Source organism: Leopardus geoffroyi, chromosome A3, assembly GCF_018350155.1.
Source record: "Leopardus geoffroyi isolate Oge1 chromosome A3, O.geoffroyi_Oge1_pat1.0, whole genome shotgun sequence".
NCBI lineage: Eukaryota > Metazoa > Chordata > Mammalia > Carnivora > Felidae > Leopardus > Leopardus geoffroyi.
The window spans coordinates 87,354,582-87,371,434 of record NC_059336.1 but is presented as its reverse complement, the minus strand read 5'-3'; the positions used below and the strand labels follow the sequence as shown (position 1 = coordinate 87,371,434).

At 42.0% G+C, this 16,853-nt stretch overlaps 1 protein-coding gene and 1 pseudogene across 1 annotated transcript in view; one reads left to right on the top strand and one right to left on the bottom strand.

Moving 5' to 3' along the window:
- TGFA (transforming growth factor alpha) overlaps positions 1-62 on the top strand; it is a 28,650-nt gene extending 28,588 nt beyond the window's left edge. The window contains exon 4 of the mRNA XM_045446387.1: positions 14-62. Coding sequence (XP_045302343.1) covers positions 14-27 — 14 coding nt within the window. The 3' untranslated portion in view covers positions 28-62. The remainder of the gene's footprint in view (positions 1-13) is intronic.
- Positions 63-3,702: 3,640 nt separating this feature from the next.
- LOC123581391 lies at positions 3,703-5,919 on the bottom strand (annotated as a pseudogene).
- Positions 5,920-16,853: the final 10,934 nt, after the last annotated feature.

Sequence of the window (16,853 nt, the reverse complement as noted above, 5' to 3'; positions counted from 1 at the left end):
TTCTTCTATTCAGCTTATACAACTTAACATCCAAAAACCAAAACCCAAATTAAAAATGGGCAGAAGACAAGAACATACATTTCTCCAAAGAAGACATCCAGATGGCCAACAGACATGTGGAAAGATGCTCCACATCATTCATCAACAGGGAAATGCAAATCAATACCGTGATGAGATATCACCTCACACCTGTCAGAATGGATAAAATCAAAAACACAAGGACAACAAATGTTGGCAAGGATGTAGAGAAAAAGGAACCCTCACGCAATATTGGGTGGGAATGCAAACTGGTGCAGCCACTCTGGAAAACAGTATGGAGGTTCCTCAAAATATTAAAAGTAGAATTACCATATGATCCAGTAGTTCTACTAGGTATTTACCCAAAGAATATAAAAACACTAATTTGAAAAGATATATGCGCCCCTGTGTTTATTGCAGCATTATTTACAGTAGCCAAGCTATGGAAGCAGCCCAAATGTTCATCAATAGATGAATGGATAAAGAAGATGTGGTATATATATACGATGGAATATTACTCAGCCATAAGAAAGAATGAAATCTTGTCATTTGCAACAATGTGGATGGACCTATAGAGTGTAATGCTTAGTCAGAGAAAGACAAACACCAAATAATTTCACTCATATGTGAAATTTAAGAAACAAAACAAATGAAGAAAAAGACAAACCAAAAAACGGACTCTTAACTATAGAGAACAAACTGATGGTTACCAGAGGGAAGGTAGGTGGGAGGATCACAAAAATAGGTGAAGAGGATTAGAGAGTACATTTATGATGAGCACTGAGTAATGTATAGAATTGTTGAGGGGTGCCTGGATGGCTCAGTCAGTTAAGCATCCAACTTCCACTCAGATCATGATCTTGCAGTTCATGGGTCCAAACCCCACATCAGGCTCTCTGCTGTCAGTGCTGAGTCCACTTCAGATCCTCTGTCCCTCTCTCTCTCTGCCCCTCCCCAACTCATGCTCTCTCTCTCTCAAAAATAAACTTTAAAAAAAAAAAAAGAATTGTTGAATCACTATATTTTACGCCTGAAACAAATATAATACTGTATGTTTACTGGAATTTTTAAAAATCTTTTGAAAAGTATAAAAAAATAGTCAATTGAAAAAAGCAATTATATAGAGGCAACTGGGTGGCTCAGTCAGTTGAGCATCCAACTCTTGGTTTCAGCTCAGGTCATGATCTCACGGTTCGTGGGATCAAGTCCCGCATTAGGCTCTGTACTGAGAGCGTGGAGCCTGTTTGGGATTCTCTTTTGCCCTCTCTCTCTGCCCCTCCCCCATTCTCTCTAAATAAATAAATAAATAAATAAATAAATAAATAAATAAATAAATAAACTGAAAAAATGTTTAAGGAATTATATAATAAAATTTGTTTTGTGTGGGTAAAAACTTTTTTCTTCTATTCAACTTCGTATTTAAAACATAATTGCCAATATCATGTATATTTATGTCACATTAGATGCTTCTCTCCATAGTTGAATAAAGTTTGATAATCTTTAAAGCAGATTATTTTCTTCTACCAGACTTGTTTTCATTCAAATGTGTTCCTCCTCTCATTCCTGCCGATGTTTTTTACTCCCTTTTTCCTATGATTGTGTAGACATATACAAACATTTACACACATATAGAAAGATCTTTTTTATAAGTAATAGATTGTACTATAAATGCTAACCATTCAATTTGCTGTTCTTACATAATTCATCATTAACATCAAGTTCAGTAAACACCCTTTTAAATCATTTTTTCTGGGGCGCCTGGGTGGCTCGGTCGGTTAAGCATCCGACTTCAGCCAGGTCACGATCTCGCGGTCCGTGAGTTCGAGCCCAGCGTCAGGCTCTGGGCTGATGGCTCAGAGCCTGGAGCCTGCTTCGGATTCTGTGTCTCCCTCTCTCTCTGCCCCTCCCCTGTTCATGCTCTGTCTCTCTCTGTCTCAAAAAAAAAATAAACGTTAAAAAAATTAAAAAAAAATTAAATCGTTTTTTCTAATAGCTATATAGCAATTTATTATATGGATATACTACATTTTATTTAGCCATCTAGCTATTAATAGACATCCCACTTGCTCTCAGTTCTTTGCTTCCAAAAACAATGTTATACATAAGTTCTACATAAATCTCTACATACTGGTACTTTCATTTCTCTAGGATGGAGTCACATATAGAATGGCCAAGTCAAAAGGAATGTATGTGTCTGATTAGAGGTCTATTCAATGATCAGTAATGGAAACCGACTAACAGAGGCTTAAACAAACAAGGATTTCTTTTTCTCACATAACAAAGGCCTGGAGGTAAGTAGTAATGAGTATTGGTTGAAGAACTCAAGCTCTCATATATTTTTCTGTTCTGCTATCCTTAGCATGTTAGCATTTTGTCCTCACACTTGCCTCCTTGTGGTTACAAAATGGCTGCCACAACTCCAGGTATCAAACATGTTTGTATTAAAGGTAAAGGGAGAAAGGTAGTAACACCCACAATTGTACCTTATATAAGCAAAGCAAAGCAAAGGCCTTCCCAGAGATCTGTCAGAAGTCTTTCCTTTACATTTTCTTGACCAGAACTGGGTAATGTGACCACTGCTAGACTGGGAAATTGAGTAACTGGAAAAGAACAGTATTCTCATGATGGTTTAAATCACGTACAATTCATCTTCTTGCTAACATAAACAAAATTAGGATTCTATTGGAAAGGAAGAAAAAAAGCTATGGATATTGAGTAGGCAACTAACAATGTCTCCTGTAGTGTTTATTTTAATATAATTATTTAATAGATATTGCCAGGACAGTTTCCAAAAAACATATAATCACACTTCTGTCATAAAGAGAGTGCTTATTTTCTGCATTCTTATCAACCCCATATATAAAAACTTTTTTCACTTTTACTGGTCTGATACATGAAAAAGTATACCAATGATGTTTTAATTTGCATTTTCCTGATAATAAGATTGAGTATCTTGTCATGTGATTATTGGTCATTTGGATTTCCTCTTCTCTGAATTAGTATTCAAATTTTTATTCATTTTTAATTGGCCTGAGTTTTTTTCCTTATAACTTGTAGAATCTTTTTGTGTGATATTAACTATTTTCCTGTCATTTGTCTTATAAATACTTTCTCAAAATATGTGTTGTCTTTCGACTTTATGGTGTCTTTTGCCATCTTTTAAAAAATGTTACATATGTAGTCAATTTTGTCTGATTTTTTCTTTTTTTTTTAATGTTTATTTATTTTTGAAGGAAAGAGAGACAGAATGTGAGTGGGGGAAGGGCAAAGAGAGAGGGTGGCACAGAATCCAAAACGGGCTCCAGGCTCCAAGCTGTCAGGACAGAGCCCAAAGCGGGGTTCGAACTCACAAACCATGGAGATCATGACCGGAGCTGAAGTAAGTGGCCCAACCAACTTAGCCACCCAGGCACCCCCATTGTCTGCTTTTTTCCTAATTGGTTCTGGGTTTCCTGTCTTTTTTTTTTTTTTTAATTTTCCCAAAACTCAGCTTTTATTACAGAGTACTCTAAATTAGATCTACTTCTCTTTTAGCATTTTGCATGCTCACTAAAAGTCTGGTCTCATAAATAGGCATAAAGAACAAATACAGGCAAAACTGTTCAAGAAATTTACCCTTGAAACTGAAATTAGCTATTACTGTCTTTGAAACTCAGTGATATTTTCTACAACTCCATTTACGTTCGAATCTCATGTCTCACATTATCACTTTTCATTTCTTCACTGCACTTTCACCTTCGTTGGCCAGTTCTTTTGATGATCCACTTTTGCAAAATGTCACATGGGTGCCAAGGATACAACACAACGAATGCTTTGCTGTCTTTGAGTGAACTGAATGACAAATATGCAGTAACCAATCACTAGCAAAGTTTGAGAGAAGTACTGTGACTGGTCACAGGTCATGAAGCACATCTCTTACATAATGACTTGCAGACCTAATAGCTAGCAGGGATGTTTGTAGTTCACGTGACTACTCACAGTCTATACGTTGGTAGCTGAAATTTGAATTGTGCTAATTGAGGACTGCCTTTACCTACTTGACACTGACCCAGATAGGCTTGAAGCTGACTGCTGAGTAATGGCACGATTAAATATACATCCAAATAATGAATCTTAAAGCACCCTAAATGCAAAATTAGCACACACTGAGTGCATGTTGAGATGGTTTTCAAATTTCCATCATTTAGCAATCAACTTTCAAATGTATCTTGGGGGTGCCTGGGTGGCTCAGTTGGTCAAGCATCCAACTTCAGCTCAGGTCATGATCTCACGGTTCATGAGTTCAAACTCCACCAGGGGCTCTGTGCTGACAGCTCAGAGCCTGGAGCCTGCTTCGGATTCTGTGTCTCCCTCTCTCTCTGCTCCTCAAAAATAAATAAAACACTCTCTCAAAAATAAATAAAACATTTAAAAAATATAAGGAAAAGCAAAAAATAAAATGTATCTTAGAATGACAGAGTTTTAGAAATACAGAAAGGACCTTTAAAGATTCCATAATTTGGTACCACAAATTATCCAGCATGTTTATTATGAATGATTTCTCCTCCTATTTCAACTTGCTCATTCAGTTACTTGTGGTCCCAGTGGCATTCAGCTTCACATTTGGTGGAACCACAGGCAGGACAAGTATAGAAACATCCTAAATAGTCTTCATCAAGGCAGTCAGAGAGTCCGTTGCCCTGAGAGCCAGGAGACCCAGGCTATCACAGACCTGATTCTTTACTGGTATCACTTACCTGTCAGAACCAGTGGTTGCCTTTTTTGTGAACCTTCTTTTTTTCTCGTTCTCCAGTTTCTGGAGCAAATTCAGTTTGCTTTCCTGGGTTTGCAAACTGTAATGACCTCAAAGCTTTAGCAGTTATTCCATTCTGAATCAGGTTTTCTTTCTGCTGTTCTGAGAATCAACAGCCACATTGCCATTGATTATCTGTGTACATTTTGGACAAAGCTTCCAGCCAAGTACAAGCTGTCTTCCAAATTTTGTTCTCAGAAAAAAAAATGGCATCATCTAAGTCAATTACATGCAAAAAAAATTTTTGGCTGGTTTTTTGTGTGTGTTAAATGGGCCACAGTATGACTTCTGCAAATCCTCAAATCTGCCAATACTGGGCTTCCTGTCTTGCTTGGGAAAGTCTTCCTTTTCTCCTTTAGTGAATTAGAATACTTCCAGAGCTCAGAAAGCTATTCATTTCAAATTCAAAGCAAATATGACTTGGTGTCCAAACAACAGAGGGAGAGAGTATTAATTGTACCTAACTCAAATAGGTTTTGTGAGGCTTAAATATATAAGCTAATGCAGGGGCACCTGGGTGGCTCAGTCGGTTGAGCATCCAACTTTGGCTCAGATCATGATCCCACAGTTTGTGGGTTTGAGCCCCACATCAGGCTCTATGCTGACAGCTTGCTCAGAGCCTGCAGCCTGCTTCAGATTCTGTGTCTCCTTCTCTCTCTCTGCCCCTTCCCCTGCTCATGCTCTGTCTCTGTCTCGCAAAAATAAATAAATGTTAACGAAAAAAATTTATATATATATATAAAAGCTAATGCATAAAAGCTCTTAGCCCAAGGACTGGCACATAGCAAATGCTCAGTAAACAGCTATTGTATTAATTATTATTAGCAATACAAACAATCTGCATTACACATCTGTTTGTTTTGTTGGTTTCACCTTCATTGATCCCTGGGAATCGTGTTACATACACACAAAGCAGAATCTCACTCAACACAGGGTGTTGTGAATGCTCTTTGAAACCAGTTCCCACTACCATGTCAAGTGTCTGTTCAGGGAACACAGTGGAGATGAGGGGAGCCAAGTGTTCGCAGGGGAGCTGGGCCAGCCAGGTTTCATCATGCCAGCTGCCTGGGAAATGTACTCAGACCTGTGCCCTGCCACTCAGCAGCCATTGCACAAGGCACAGGGAACACACCCTCAGGGAGATGCACGTAGTCACAAAGCAGGTATAGTGTGTCTGCCAGGGCCCCCCACCCCTAAACCAGAGGGCAGTGAGAGGTGACAGACACAAAGATGAGACTCAGAGGCCATGTGACAACCTCATTCCTGAGGGACTCTGGAAGGCCCTCCTCACTCACCCCCTCCAGCCCGCCCCAGGGGCACCTGCCTGAGAGGAGACAGCTGGGGGACCTCGCAAGGCTGACTGTTAGAAATTGCTACTCAGCCAGCACTTGAAGTCGTCCTTCCAGGACTGGACATGGATGTGCCTGTAGCCTTTCTTCCACTCCTAGCTCTGCCATCAGAGAGTAACATTAGCAGGAGGCAAATGTAGAAGCTTCCTACCAACTCCTGGAGCCCCTAAGGAGCCCAGGAGCATGTGTGGTTTACACCCACGCAGTTTGTTTAATTAAACTTTCCTAAAAGGATTCACACTCGGGGCATGATTTAATTTTGACTTTAGTTTCACTTAAAGATCTGCAGTGACTGACTTAGCCTTGCTCCTCTCCCCCCTAGATTGCTCTCTCTGCCAGTTTTTATCCTTTCCTACATTCCAACCCCTGCCCCAGCATGGGATGCAGGCATCCTACCACTGTAGCATGACAGGTGACATTTCAGTGAGTGAACAGAACAACCAGCCAGGACTCAGAAAGGAGTTTTATTCTGACAGAATTTGAATATGTAAGGTTCTGTGAGCCATTACCCTGGCACCAGACTGAGATACCGCCATTCAAAAATAAGTTTGCAGAGAGATTGTAATGATAAGGGGGGAAATTATCCTAATCTCGCATCAGGAAAGAAGGCTGTAGGAGAAAAAGAAAAGACTGTAAGGAAAAATATTAAAAATTAGTGATTTTTCTGCAGTTCATTCCTAGGTATTTTATTGGTTTTGGTGAAATCGTAAATGGGATTGTTTTCTTAATTTCACTTTCCTAATTTCTGCATAGCAGGACTATGATTTTCATTTTCTTCTTTGTGCGTCTCTACATTTTCTTTGGTGTGCTTTTTTATCTCATTTTCCTGTTTCGCACTTAGACCAGGATTCAGCTTCTGTCCTTCAGAAGCCCATGCTCCTGGTTCCATCTCCCTGCATCTCCACTCCCTGCTCTGCACTCCTAACCCCAAATGCCTCTAGCTCTAGACTTTGCTTCTAGATGTGTGTCCCTATAATGCACACGCTCAGGAAGCAAAGGGATATATATTTTTTAAACATCTTTAGCCCAGGTTTTTAATTTTAATTTTTTATTTTTTTAATATGAAATTTATTGTCAAATTGGTTTCCATACAACACCCAGTGCTCATCCCAACAGGTGCCCTCCTCGGTGCCCATCACCCACCCTCCCCTCCCTCCCACCCCCCATCAACCCTCAGTTTGTTCTCAGTTTTTAAGAGTCTCTTGTGGTTTGCCTCCTTCCCTCTCTGTAAATCCCCCCCCCCAGCCCCCGCTTCTCCTTCCTCCTGGTCTTCTGTTGAGTTTCTCAGGATCCACATAAGAGTGAAAACATATGGTATCTGTCTGTCTTTCTCTGTATGGCTTATTTCACTTAGCATAACACTCTCCAGTTCCATCCACGTCGCTACAAAAGGCCAGATTTCATTCTTTCTCATTGCCAAGTAGTATTCCATTGTATATATAAACCACAACTTCTTTATCCATTCGTCAGTTGATGGACATTTAGGCTCTTTCCATAATTTGGCTATTGTTAAAAGTGCTGCTATAAACACTGGGGTACAAGTGCCCCTATGCATCAGCACTCCTGTATCCCTTGGGTAAATTCCTATCAGTGCTATTGCTGGGTCATAGGGTAGATCTATTTTTAATTTTCTGAGGAACCTCCACACTGTTTTCCAGAGTGGTTGCACCAATTTGCATTCCCACCAACAGTGCAAGAGGGTTCCCGTTTCTCCACATCCTCTCCAGCATCTATAGTCTCCTGATTTGTTCATTTTAGCCACTCTGACCAGCATGAGGTGATATCTCAGTGTGGTTTTGATTTGTATTAAGGGATATATTTTTAAAATATTTTTAACCAGGGGCACCTGGGTGGCTCAATCGGTTAAGCATCTGACTTCGATTCAGGTCATGATCTCACAATTTGTGAGTTCAAGCCCCGTATCAGGCTCTGTGCTAACAGCTCAGAACCTGGAGCCTGCTTCAGATTTTGTGTCTCCAGCTCTCTCTCTGCCCCTCCCCTACTCATGATATGTCTCTCTCTCCTTCAAAAAATAAATAAACATTAAAAAGTTTTTTCAGGACACATGGGTGGCTCAGTCAGTTAAGCAGTTAAGCATTCGACTTCAGCCCAGGTTATGATCTCGTGGTTCATGCGTTCAAGCCCTGAGGTCAAAGTCAGTGCTGAGAGCTCAGAGCCTGGAGTCTGCTTCAGATTCTGTGTCTCCCTTCCTCTCTGCCCCTCCCCTACTCGGGCTCGCTCACTCTCTCTCTCTCAAAAATTAATAAACATTAAAATATATATACATACATATATTTTTAAAAATCATATTTCAGGCTTCTCTTGAGAAGTCAGAAGACCTATCATCCTGCTCCAAGATTCCCATTTGGCAACAACCACTTGGTGCCACCTATAGTCATCCCCTTTCCAGGTCACAACATTCCTAGTACAGCCTATTGTCCCCACAGCCTGGAGGCTGTATTAGGTGGTTTATTTTTCAATAGAAAACTGTTTCTTTTTTTCTTTTTCCATTCCCATAAGAAAATGGTCAACCAAGAGGTCCATCTGCATCAGGAAAAATTATAGAGAGCAACTTTCTTCATGAAATAAAGACTATCCTACATGTTTCATATGCAAACACAGGTTGGTTTCATTCATTTACATCACCTGCCTGACCTCTGACCTAAATAATGGCCAAGATGCCCTCCCAGCTTGGGTGCTCATGATTTCTGGATGTGCTGGACACTCTCTTGCCTAAGATGAAAATGAAAGGGAGGCTTCCTGACCCCTGTGCCAGCTCCTGATCTTCGTCTTCTCCCTCAGGACAGGCCACTTCAGTATTCAACAATACACCCTGGAGTCTACAGGCTTGACCTTGGGGAAATCAGAGAAACAAATGACACCTACTGTGACCCCATTACTACAAGCCAGGAAATAGCCATGCCACCTGCACTGGGCTACATCCCACCTGCATAACACTTTGAGTTCCTAGTAACTGAAGATCCAACTAAAAGTAACCTAAATGAAGTCAGAAGCAGCCTCCCTGAGCATAAAGGTGAGCAAATAACACCAGTGCAGCAAGAAAGAATGGGGAGTAACTGGTAGGTGGATGACTCATGGAATTTTCCAAATTACCTACACACACTTCAAGACCCAGCTCAAGTTCATCTGCCTCTGGGACCCCACCCCGGAAAGTCCCCCAACTCCTTTGAACCAAGAGGGTGGATTGCCTGGATGTCTTCTTTGTAATTAATAACTCACAGCCTTGTGGCATTTATTGAATGTGTTTGGCACAGAGACAAGTCAATTCTCATGGAATATCGAACGAACGAACGAATGAATGAATGAATGAATATATAATTAAATTGATGGGAAGGGGATGTGACTGAAGAAAGCCAGGAGACCAATGCATTCATTCAGGAAAGGAAGAAGGATGTAGACTAAACTAGGGATAATAAAGATGGAAAAGTGGATCAGAGATCTTAGCGATTTGGTAAGATCTAGTCATGAGGGGAATATGGGGGTGAGGAGTTGGAAGGAGTTGACAAAGCCTTGGCTTTCTACCTTGGACTCTAATTCTTTTTTGTTTGTTTGTTTTTTATTTTTTGAGGGAGAGACACAGAGCAAGCTGGGGAGGGGCAGAGAGAGAGAGACATAGAATCTGAAGCAGGCTCCAGGCTCTGAGCTATCAGCACAGACTCTGACATGGGGCTCGAACTCATGAACCGTGAGATCATGACCTGAGCAGAAGTCAGAGGCTCAACCGACTGAGCCACCCAAGTGCCCCTACCTTGGACTCTAATTCTGTTCATAGGAGAGGGAAGTCAAAGGCTCTTGGGGCCTTAACAGTACCTTTCTCTTACTGCATTGTTCACTCATGCTTTGGGTACAAGAGGATGCTTTCTGAGAAACAGGGTAAAGAGCCCAGTTATGAGATCGGAGTCAAGACTGTTGCAATGAAGCAGAGAGAGGACACATAGAAGGAGGGTCGATATTCGGGTTATATGCCATCAGTGGAAACTCACTGAATGCAGAACACTTACTTGCTCAGGTCCTGTGGAGAGAGGGGACCTCTCAGCTGCTGGGCTGGGCTGCTGTCATATTAACTCTGGTGCCAGAGTCAACATCCAGGCAGAGGACATAGCTCTCCATAATGAGCCCTAAAAAGTACTGAGGCCACATGCTGCTGAAGAGGACTTCCTAACACTACAGTAGAAACAGCCCCCGAGCTTTTAATTGAATGAAACCAGATTGACCTGACCACTGTGTTTTAAATTTTTCTAGCTTTAAAAAAAAAAAAAAAAAGGAACACAGAGGTACCTGGAAGATCATGCTCCATGATTTGAGGTATAGGAGAACAACATCAAAGTTGTCTCCAATTGAGTTGAAATGTCTCGAAGAATAGAAATGTAGACTAGAACTGGTACTTATAATAGTTCCTTAAACTGAATAAAGCCCACCTATGGCAATTCAAGTTGGTCTACGCTCTGGAAGAAAGTACTCATCAGCCACCCTTCTTGAAAGGATCACCACTCAGAAAGTTAAGGCTTTTCTCCTTTCCACTGCCCCTTTCAGGCTTCTGTTCTCTAGCCTAAACAAGCTTTATTCATTTTGCTTTTCCAGACTGTGTGTGTGTGTGTGTGTGTGTGTGTGTGTGTGTGTGTGTGTGTATGTACCACATCTTCTTTATCCATTCATCTACATATGGACGTGGGTTGCTTCCATACCTAGGGGTGCATGTATCGTTTCGAATTAGTATTTTTGTCTTCTTTTTTTTTTTTAGAAATTTTATTTTATTTTTTAACGTTTATTTATTTTTTGATACAGAGAGAGACAGAGCATGAACAGGGGAGGGTCAGAGAGAGAGGGAGACACAGAATCCGAAACAGGCTCCAGGCTCTGAGCTGTCAGCACAGAGCCCGACGCGGGGCTTGAACTCACAGACCACGAGATCATGACCTGAGCCGAAGTCGGACGCTTAACCGACTGAGCCACCCAGGCGCCCCAGTATTTTTGTCTTCTTTAAGTAAATATCCAGTAGTATAATTACTGGATCATATAGTATTTCTATTTTTAATTTTTTGAGGAACCTCCATACTGTTTGCCACAGTGACTATACCTATTTGCATTCCCACCAGCAATGAAGAAGAGTTCTTTCTTCTCCACAGCCTCACCAGTGCTTATTTCTTATCTTTTTGATTCTAGCTATTTTGTTCTGACAGGTGTAAGACGATATCTCACCGTGGTTTTGATGTGCATTTCCCTAATGATGAATTATGTTGAGCATCTTTTCATGTGTCCATTTGCCATCTGTATGTCTTCTTTGGCAAAATGTCTATTCAGGTCCTCTATATTTTTCCGTCAGATTATTTGAGGGGTTTTTTGGTGTTGAGTTGTTTCCTGTTTCTCTTCTGGGGCACCTCCAAATGTTTCTGCAAGATGTCAGGAGCCCAAGCTGTGCCCAGCAGAGTGAAGAAATTGCCATACATTTTTTCTGCCATTCTGAATTCCTTTTCCCTAAAAAACAGGCAAAGGATATAAGTAGGCATGCTACAGAAAAAGAAATACAACTGGCCAATAACATAGGCCTAACTTTATTCGTACAGACATGCAAATTAAAACAGTCTAGCATTTTTCACCTATCAATAAGCAAAGATAAAAATTATTCTTAACATTTGATGTTGATGAAAGATTCTTCAAATTCTATTGGCAGGAATATAATGTGGAACAAACTTTATGGGAGGAGGGAATAACCTGACAGCTGTATATCATCTGAAGACATGTAATCTCTGTCAACCATCTATTCCACTTTTGTGAATTTATCCTTCATAATTGTTAGCACAAAAGTGTAAATATATATGAAAAGATCTCTAGTGTTGTTTATAGTAGGGGAAAATGGAAACAATCTGAACATTCAGTAATAGAGACTAGTTAAATAAATAATGGTACAGACATACAATCGAATTCTATGCAGCCATTAAAAAGAATGATGTAGGGGCGCCTGGGTGGCTCAGTCGGTTGGGCACCCGACTTCAGCTCAGGTCATGATCTCGCGGTCCGTGAGTTCGAGCCCCGCATTGGGCTCCGTGCTGACAGCTCGGAGCCCGGAGCCTGTTTCGGATTCTGTGTCTCCCTCTCTCTGACCCTCCCCCGTTCATGCTCTGTCTCTGTCTCAAAAATAAATAAACGTTAAAAAAAAAAAAAAAAAAAAAAGAATGATGTGGATCCTAACCTACAGACTTGGAATGATGTCCGGGATAGTTTGTTAAATGAAAACAAACACATTTCAAAATTCTAAGTAAAGCATGGGTCCATTTTTAAAAACCTGTGTTTGTAAACATGCAGAGCTATAGTGAGATACAGAGGAAAAATAGTAACACTATCAAACAGTGATTCTTAAAGCGAGGTCCCTGTACCAGCAGCATCAGCATCATTAGGAAGCTTACGAGGAACACACATTCTCAGGCCCTGCCCCAGACCAGCTGAATCAGAACCTCTACAGCTAAGGCCCAGCAGTCTGCTTCACAAGCCTTCCAGGTGATGGTGCTCACTAAAATTTAAGAATCACTGTTCTAGAAAGAGCATTTATCCGGAGGTAGAGAAAGAAGAGACGTAGGTACAGGGGAATTTCTACTTGTTTATTCATTTCTGTGCTGTCGAAATTTGAATTATGTTAAAAGGAATGCTTCTCAGAGTCACGTACACATCTTAGTAGACTGTGCTTAGTGGAGTCGACTTCATGCTCTCTCTCTTTTTTTTTTTTTTAATTTTAATTTTTATTTATTTACTTATTTAAACTTCATGCTCTCTTAAGGAAAATCCAATGTGTAAAAATTCAAATTTGTGAAGCGAACAACGTAGGGAAATACTTAAATTACTGAACGGTTTCTGACATCACTGGAGTCACGTAAAACACACACATCAGGAACTGAACTTGACTCTGCTATGTGAGCTGAAGAAAGGGAATTCAGGCTCTCGGAGCCTCAGTTGCCTCCTCTGTAACTGAGGATGACAACAGCCACCTTGTCCCCTCGCAGGTCACAGGGAAGAGATGACACATGGAAAGCACACTACTAATTGTCATATCATTAGCCCCGAGGTTTCTTAAAACACTGAAGTGCCCTCAACAACTTTATCAACTCCATTTCTCAGAAGCATCGTCATTGCATAAAGCTGTCCCAGAATGACCCTCCTCGTAGCAAGGCTCTGCCAGAGAACCTTGACACAGGTGTGCCCAGGTCACTTTTACTAGTGAAACGTGTGAAACCCTGATGAGCCAATGAATAGGTGCAAATGATTTCTTCCCACCCATTCCCAAGCCCTCCGCCCATGCGCCTCAAGCCTGTTTTGTGTGGTATGTCTCTTTTACGGCCTGTGAAAGGCCTCCCCGTCTCTCTCACCTCCCCGTCCTCAGACAACAAAGCAGGCTTTTCTCTTCGCACAGAGTGCTTGTTGCTTTCTTGATCCATGAGAAAACGTGGAGCAGAAGAACAATAATGTGCTACTTCTTTTTGCTCCAATAAAAAAGAGTTATGACACAGAAGCCTGGGGCCAAACCAGGCTCACTGTTGTGTGTTTTGACAAAGAAATCTTTTCTGTAAGCACAGTACAAGGGCAGATGGCAGTAAATGAGCCCGGGCAGCATAGATCATGTCACTGGGAGGCTCCTCCCCTGGCCATGGGACCTTGGTCTCCGAACCCAGCTAGGTGCTCAGAGTAGCAGGCAGGGCCCTGGCCTTCCATTCAGAAGGCCCCAAACCCAGCCCCATGGAAGAGGATTGCAGAGGGCAGCCTGCACCTACATGGAATTGGAGGCCCCTGGGGCTGGGCCCAGCACCTAGCCCTGCCCCCCAATAGCATTTCCAGGATCTCTATATGGCTACAGAAACCTGGTGGGACAAACACAGGTAGATTCTGTTCTCCCCACTGAGATACTGACTTGACAGGTCTGGGGAGGAGTCCAGGAACCAGCTTTTTTTTTTTTTTTTCTTTTAACCTCTCTGGATGATTCTGATGGGCAGCCAAATTTAAGAGCTAAGAACATGTTTTAGAGCCATCTGAAACGTTTCCTCTTCTGTGAAAACCTGACCGTCTCAGGCAAAAGTGGTCTCACCACCCACCTTAGTCTTCTCTCCATCCTTCTCATCGGCCCTTTAAGGGAGCCTGTACCAATGTGAAACTGATTACTCCCTTTACACACCTCTCTTACCCCCTAAAGATGAGCAGGGGTTAAGTCAACATGGTTCACCTCCAAGTGTGCCACTTGTGAGGGTTATTTTTAAATCCCAAAATACATTCATGTGCATTGCAGTTTGTCTCAGTATGCTAAAAATGAACAAATGAAAACCTGAGGAATGCCACTGTCTGCCTTCTGAGTGGCCGTAACCCCCCTTCTACCCTCAAGATGTCTCATGTGCCAGGCACAAAGGTGCTAGTTGCCATTAAATACAAGTGTTCTTAATTTCTTTCTTATTTTTTAGATTAGAAAATCAATATAAATAGTTCTAGTATGTTCTAGTATGTTCTTCCTGCTTCCCAATGGGTCATCCTTGGGTATCTCACACCCCACTTTGGAGAGTGTGAGTATAAATCGCATAAGGGGTGCCTCACATATAGTGGGTGCTTAGTTAATGCAAATCCTCTTCCCTAGGGAAACATGTTTGGAAGAGACATAAGGTGTCATCCAGTCCTCACCTCTCTGGTGAATCTTAGGAGTTTATCTCTACAGGCAAGGGACTCGGGAAAGAACAAAGAAGTGGCCCAGGTGAGAAGGGCACCTGAGGACTCTTGAGCCTGGCTTGTCTGAGGCTGACAGCAAGGGATGAGAGTCACTGAGTCACTCCACTGGGGTCCTCACCAAGGCCATAAGTGTGGGGACAGCCATCAGCAGAGACGGCTCACCCAGATGTTCTTAAAAACAGACTCTCCAAGGGGCGCCTGGGTGGCTCAGTCAGATGAGCGTCCAACTTCAGCTCAGGTCATGATCTCACAGTCCATGAGTTCAAGCCCCGCGTCGGGCTCTGTGTTGACAGCTCAGAGCCTGGAGCCTGCTTCAGATTCTGTGTCTCCCTCTCTCTCTGACCCTCCCCTGCTCATGCTCTGTCTCTCTCTGTCTCAAAAATAAATAAAAACATTAAAAAAAAAAAAAAAAAAAACAGACTCTCCAGTAAAGGAAGAAAGACTGATAAGAGAGCCCAGGTCCCCAACCAGGCAATCTGGCCCACTGAACGGCTGCCTTTATCTAGCTGACAAGAGTCATGTAGGTCCCCGTGGACCAGAGCCTCCCTCAGATTTCCAGCAACATCCAATGACCCTGACTCAAAAATGCAACTGTCCTCTTTTCTAAGTGTTGTCTTAAATACAAAGTAGACGGAGACACTGCAGCCAAAGCCACCAGCTTCCACATCCTTAGGTGTGACCATGAATATCGCTTGTCTTGCCTGCTGCTGTTGGGACCTGGACAAATGCCATGGGCCCCTTTCTCTTCCTTCATCTTCCTCTCTACAGAGGGGATGGAAAGCAGCCCTGTGGCTCCTCTGAGGGGCAGCCTGACAAGGAGTCTCTGTGCCCACACAGGAACAGCTCTGTGTGTCTAGCTGCTGGCCTGTGGCCTTTGATAAAGCCACACAGGGAAAACCTCTTTCAGGCAACAGGCCTGTAGCAGTCCTGCGATGGCAAGTCACAGCCCCTCCCTCCAGCCCACTTCAGAAGCACAACTTAAATAGCGGCTTTCATGTTAGGTTTGAAGTGAGCCAAGGTTTGGGAAGCTCTGGGCTTTTAACATGTGGCTTTCCTCCTGCTTTGAATGGTCTCCTTTGACCAACCCTAAACTAAGCTATCAATCAACAAAAATTTACTGAGCACTTACTATATTTCATGTCACTGCAACAAACTTTTTTTTAAACATGCTCACTTGTTCCCAGTTACAAGCGACTAAGACAAGGTGGAAAACAGAGGCACGGTCCTAGGGATGTCATGTACCGCACGGTGACTATAGTTAACAATCTGTAGTGTGTATTTGAAAGTTGCTAATAGAGTAGATCCTAAAAGCTCTCCTCACAAGAAAGAAAAATTTGCAACTGTGTGTGGTGATAGACATTAACTGAACTTATTATGATAATCATCTCACAAGATACATATGTCAACATATGTCAAATCATTATATTGCATACCTAAGACTACTACAAGTATATATCAATTTGATCTCAATTTTTAAAATCTAAAATTTTAATTAAAACATTTTATTTATTTTTTTTACATTTTATTTATTTTTGATAGAGACAGAGCACAAGTGGGGGAGGGGCAAAGAGAGAGGGAGACACAGAATCCGAAGCAGGCTCCAGGCTCTGAGCTGTCAGCACAGAGCCCGACGCGGGGCTCGAACTCACAAACCGTGAGATCATGACCTGAGCCGAAGTCGAACGCTTAACCGACTGAGCCACCCAGGTGCCACCTAATTAAAACATTTTAAAGAGAAAAGAAAGGCATGGGGCTCCAGAGCTAGGAGACACTGTAGCTTAACTTCTGTTTTAAAGATGATGAAACAGAGGCCCAAAAGGTAGCTAAAATGCCCAAGGGCTTCCAGCTAGTCCCAGTTAATAAACAGCATTAGAAGTTGAACCATGGATTCTTAGAGTGGGGAAGGACACCACAGTGTGTGGCGTGAAGCTAGGCTTCAACTTCAGTTTGCTGATTCCTAGATCCTTCCCCAAGAT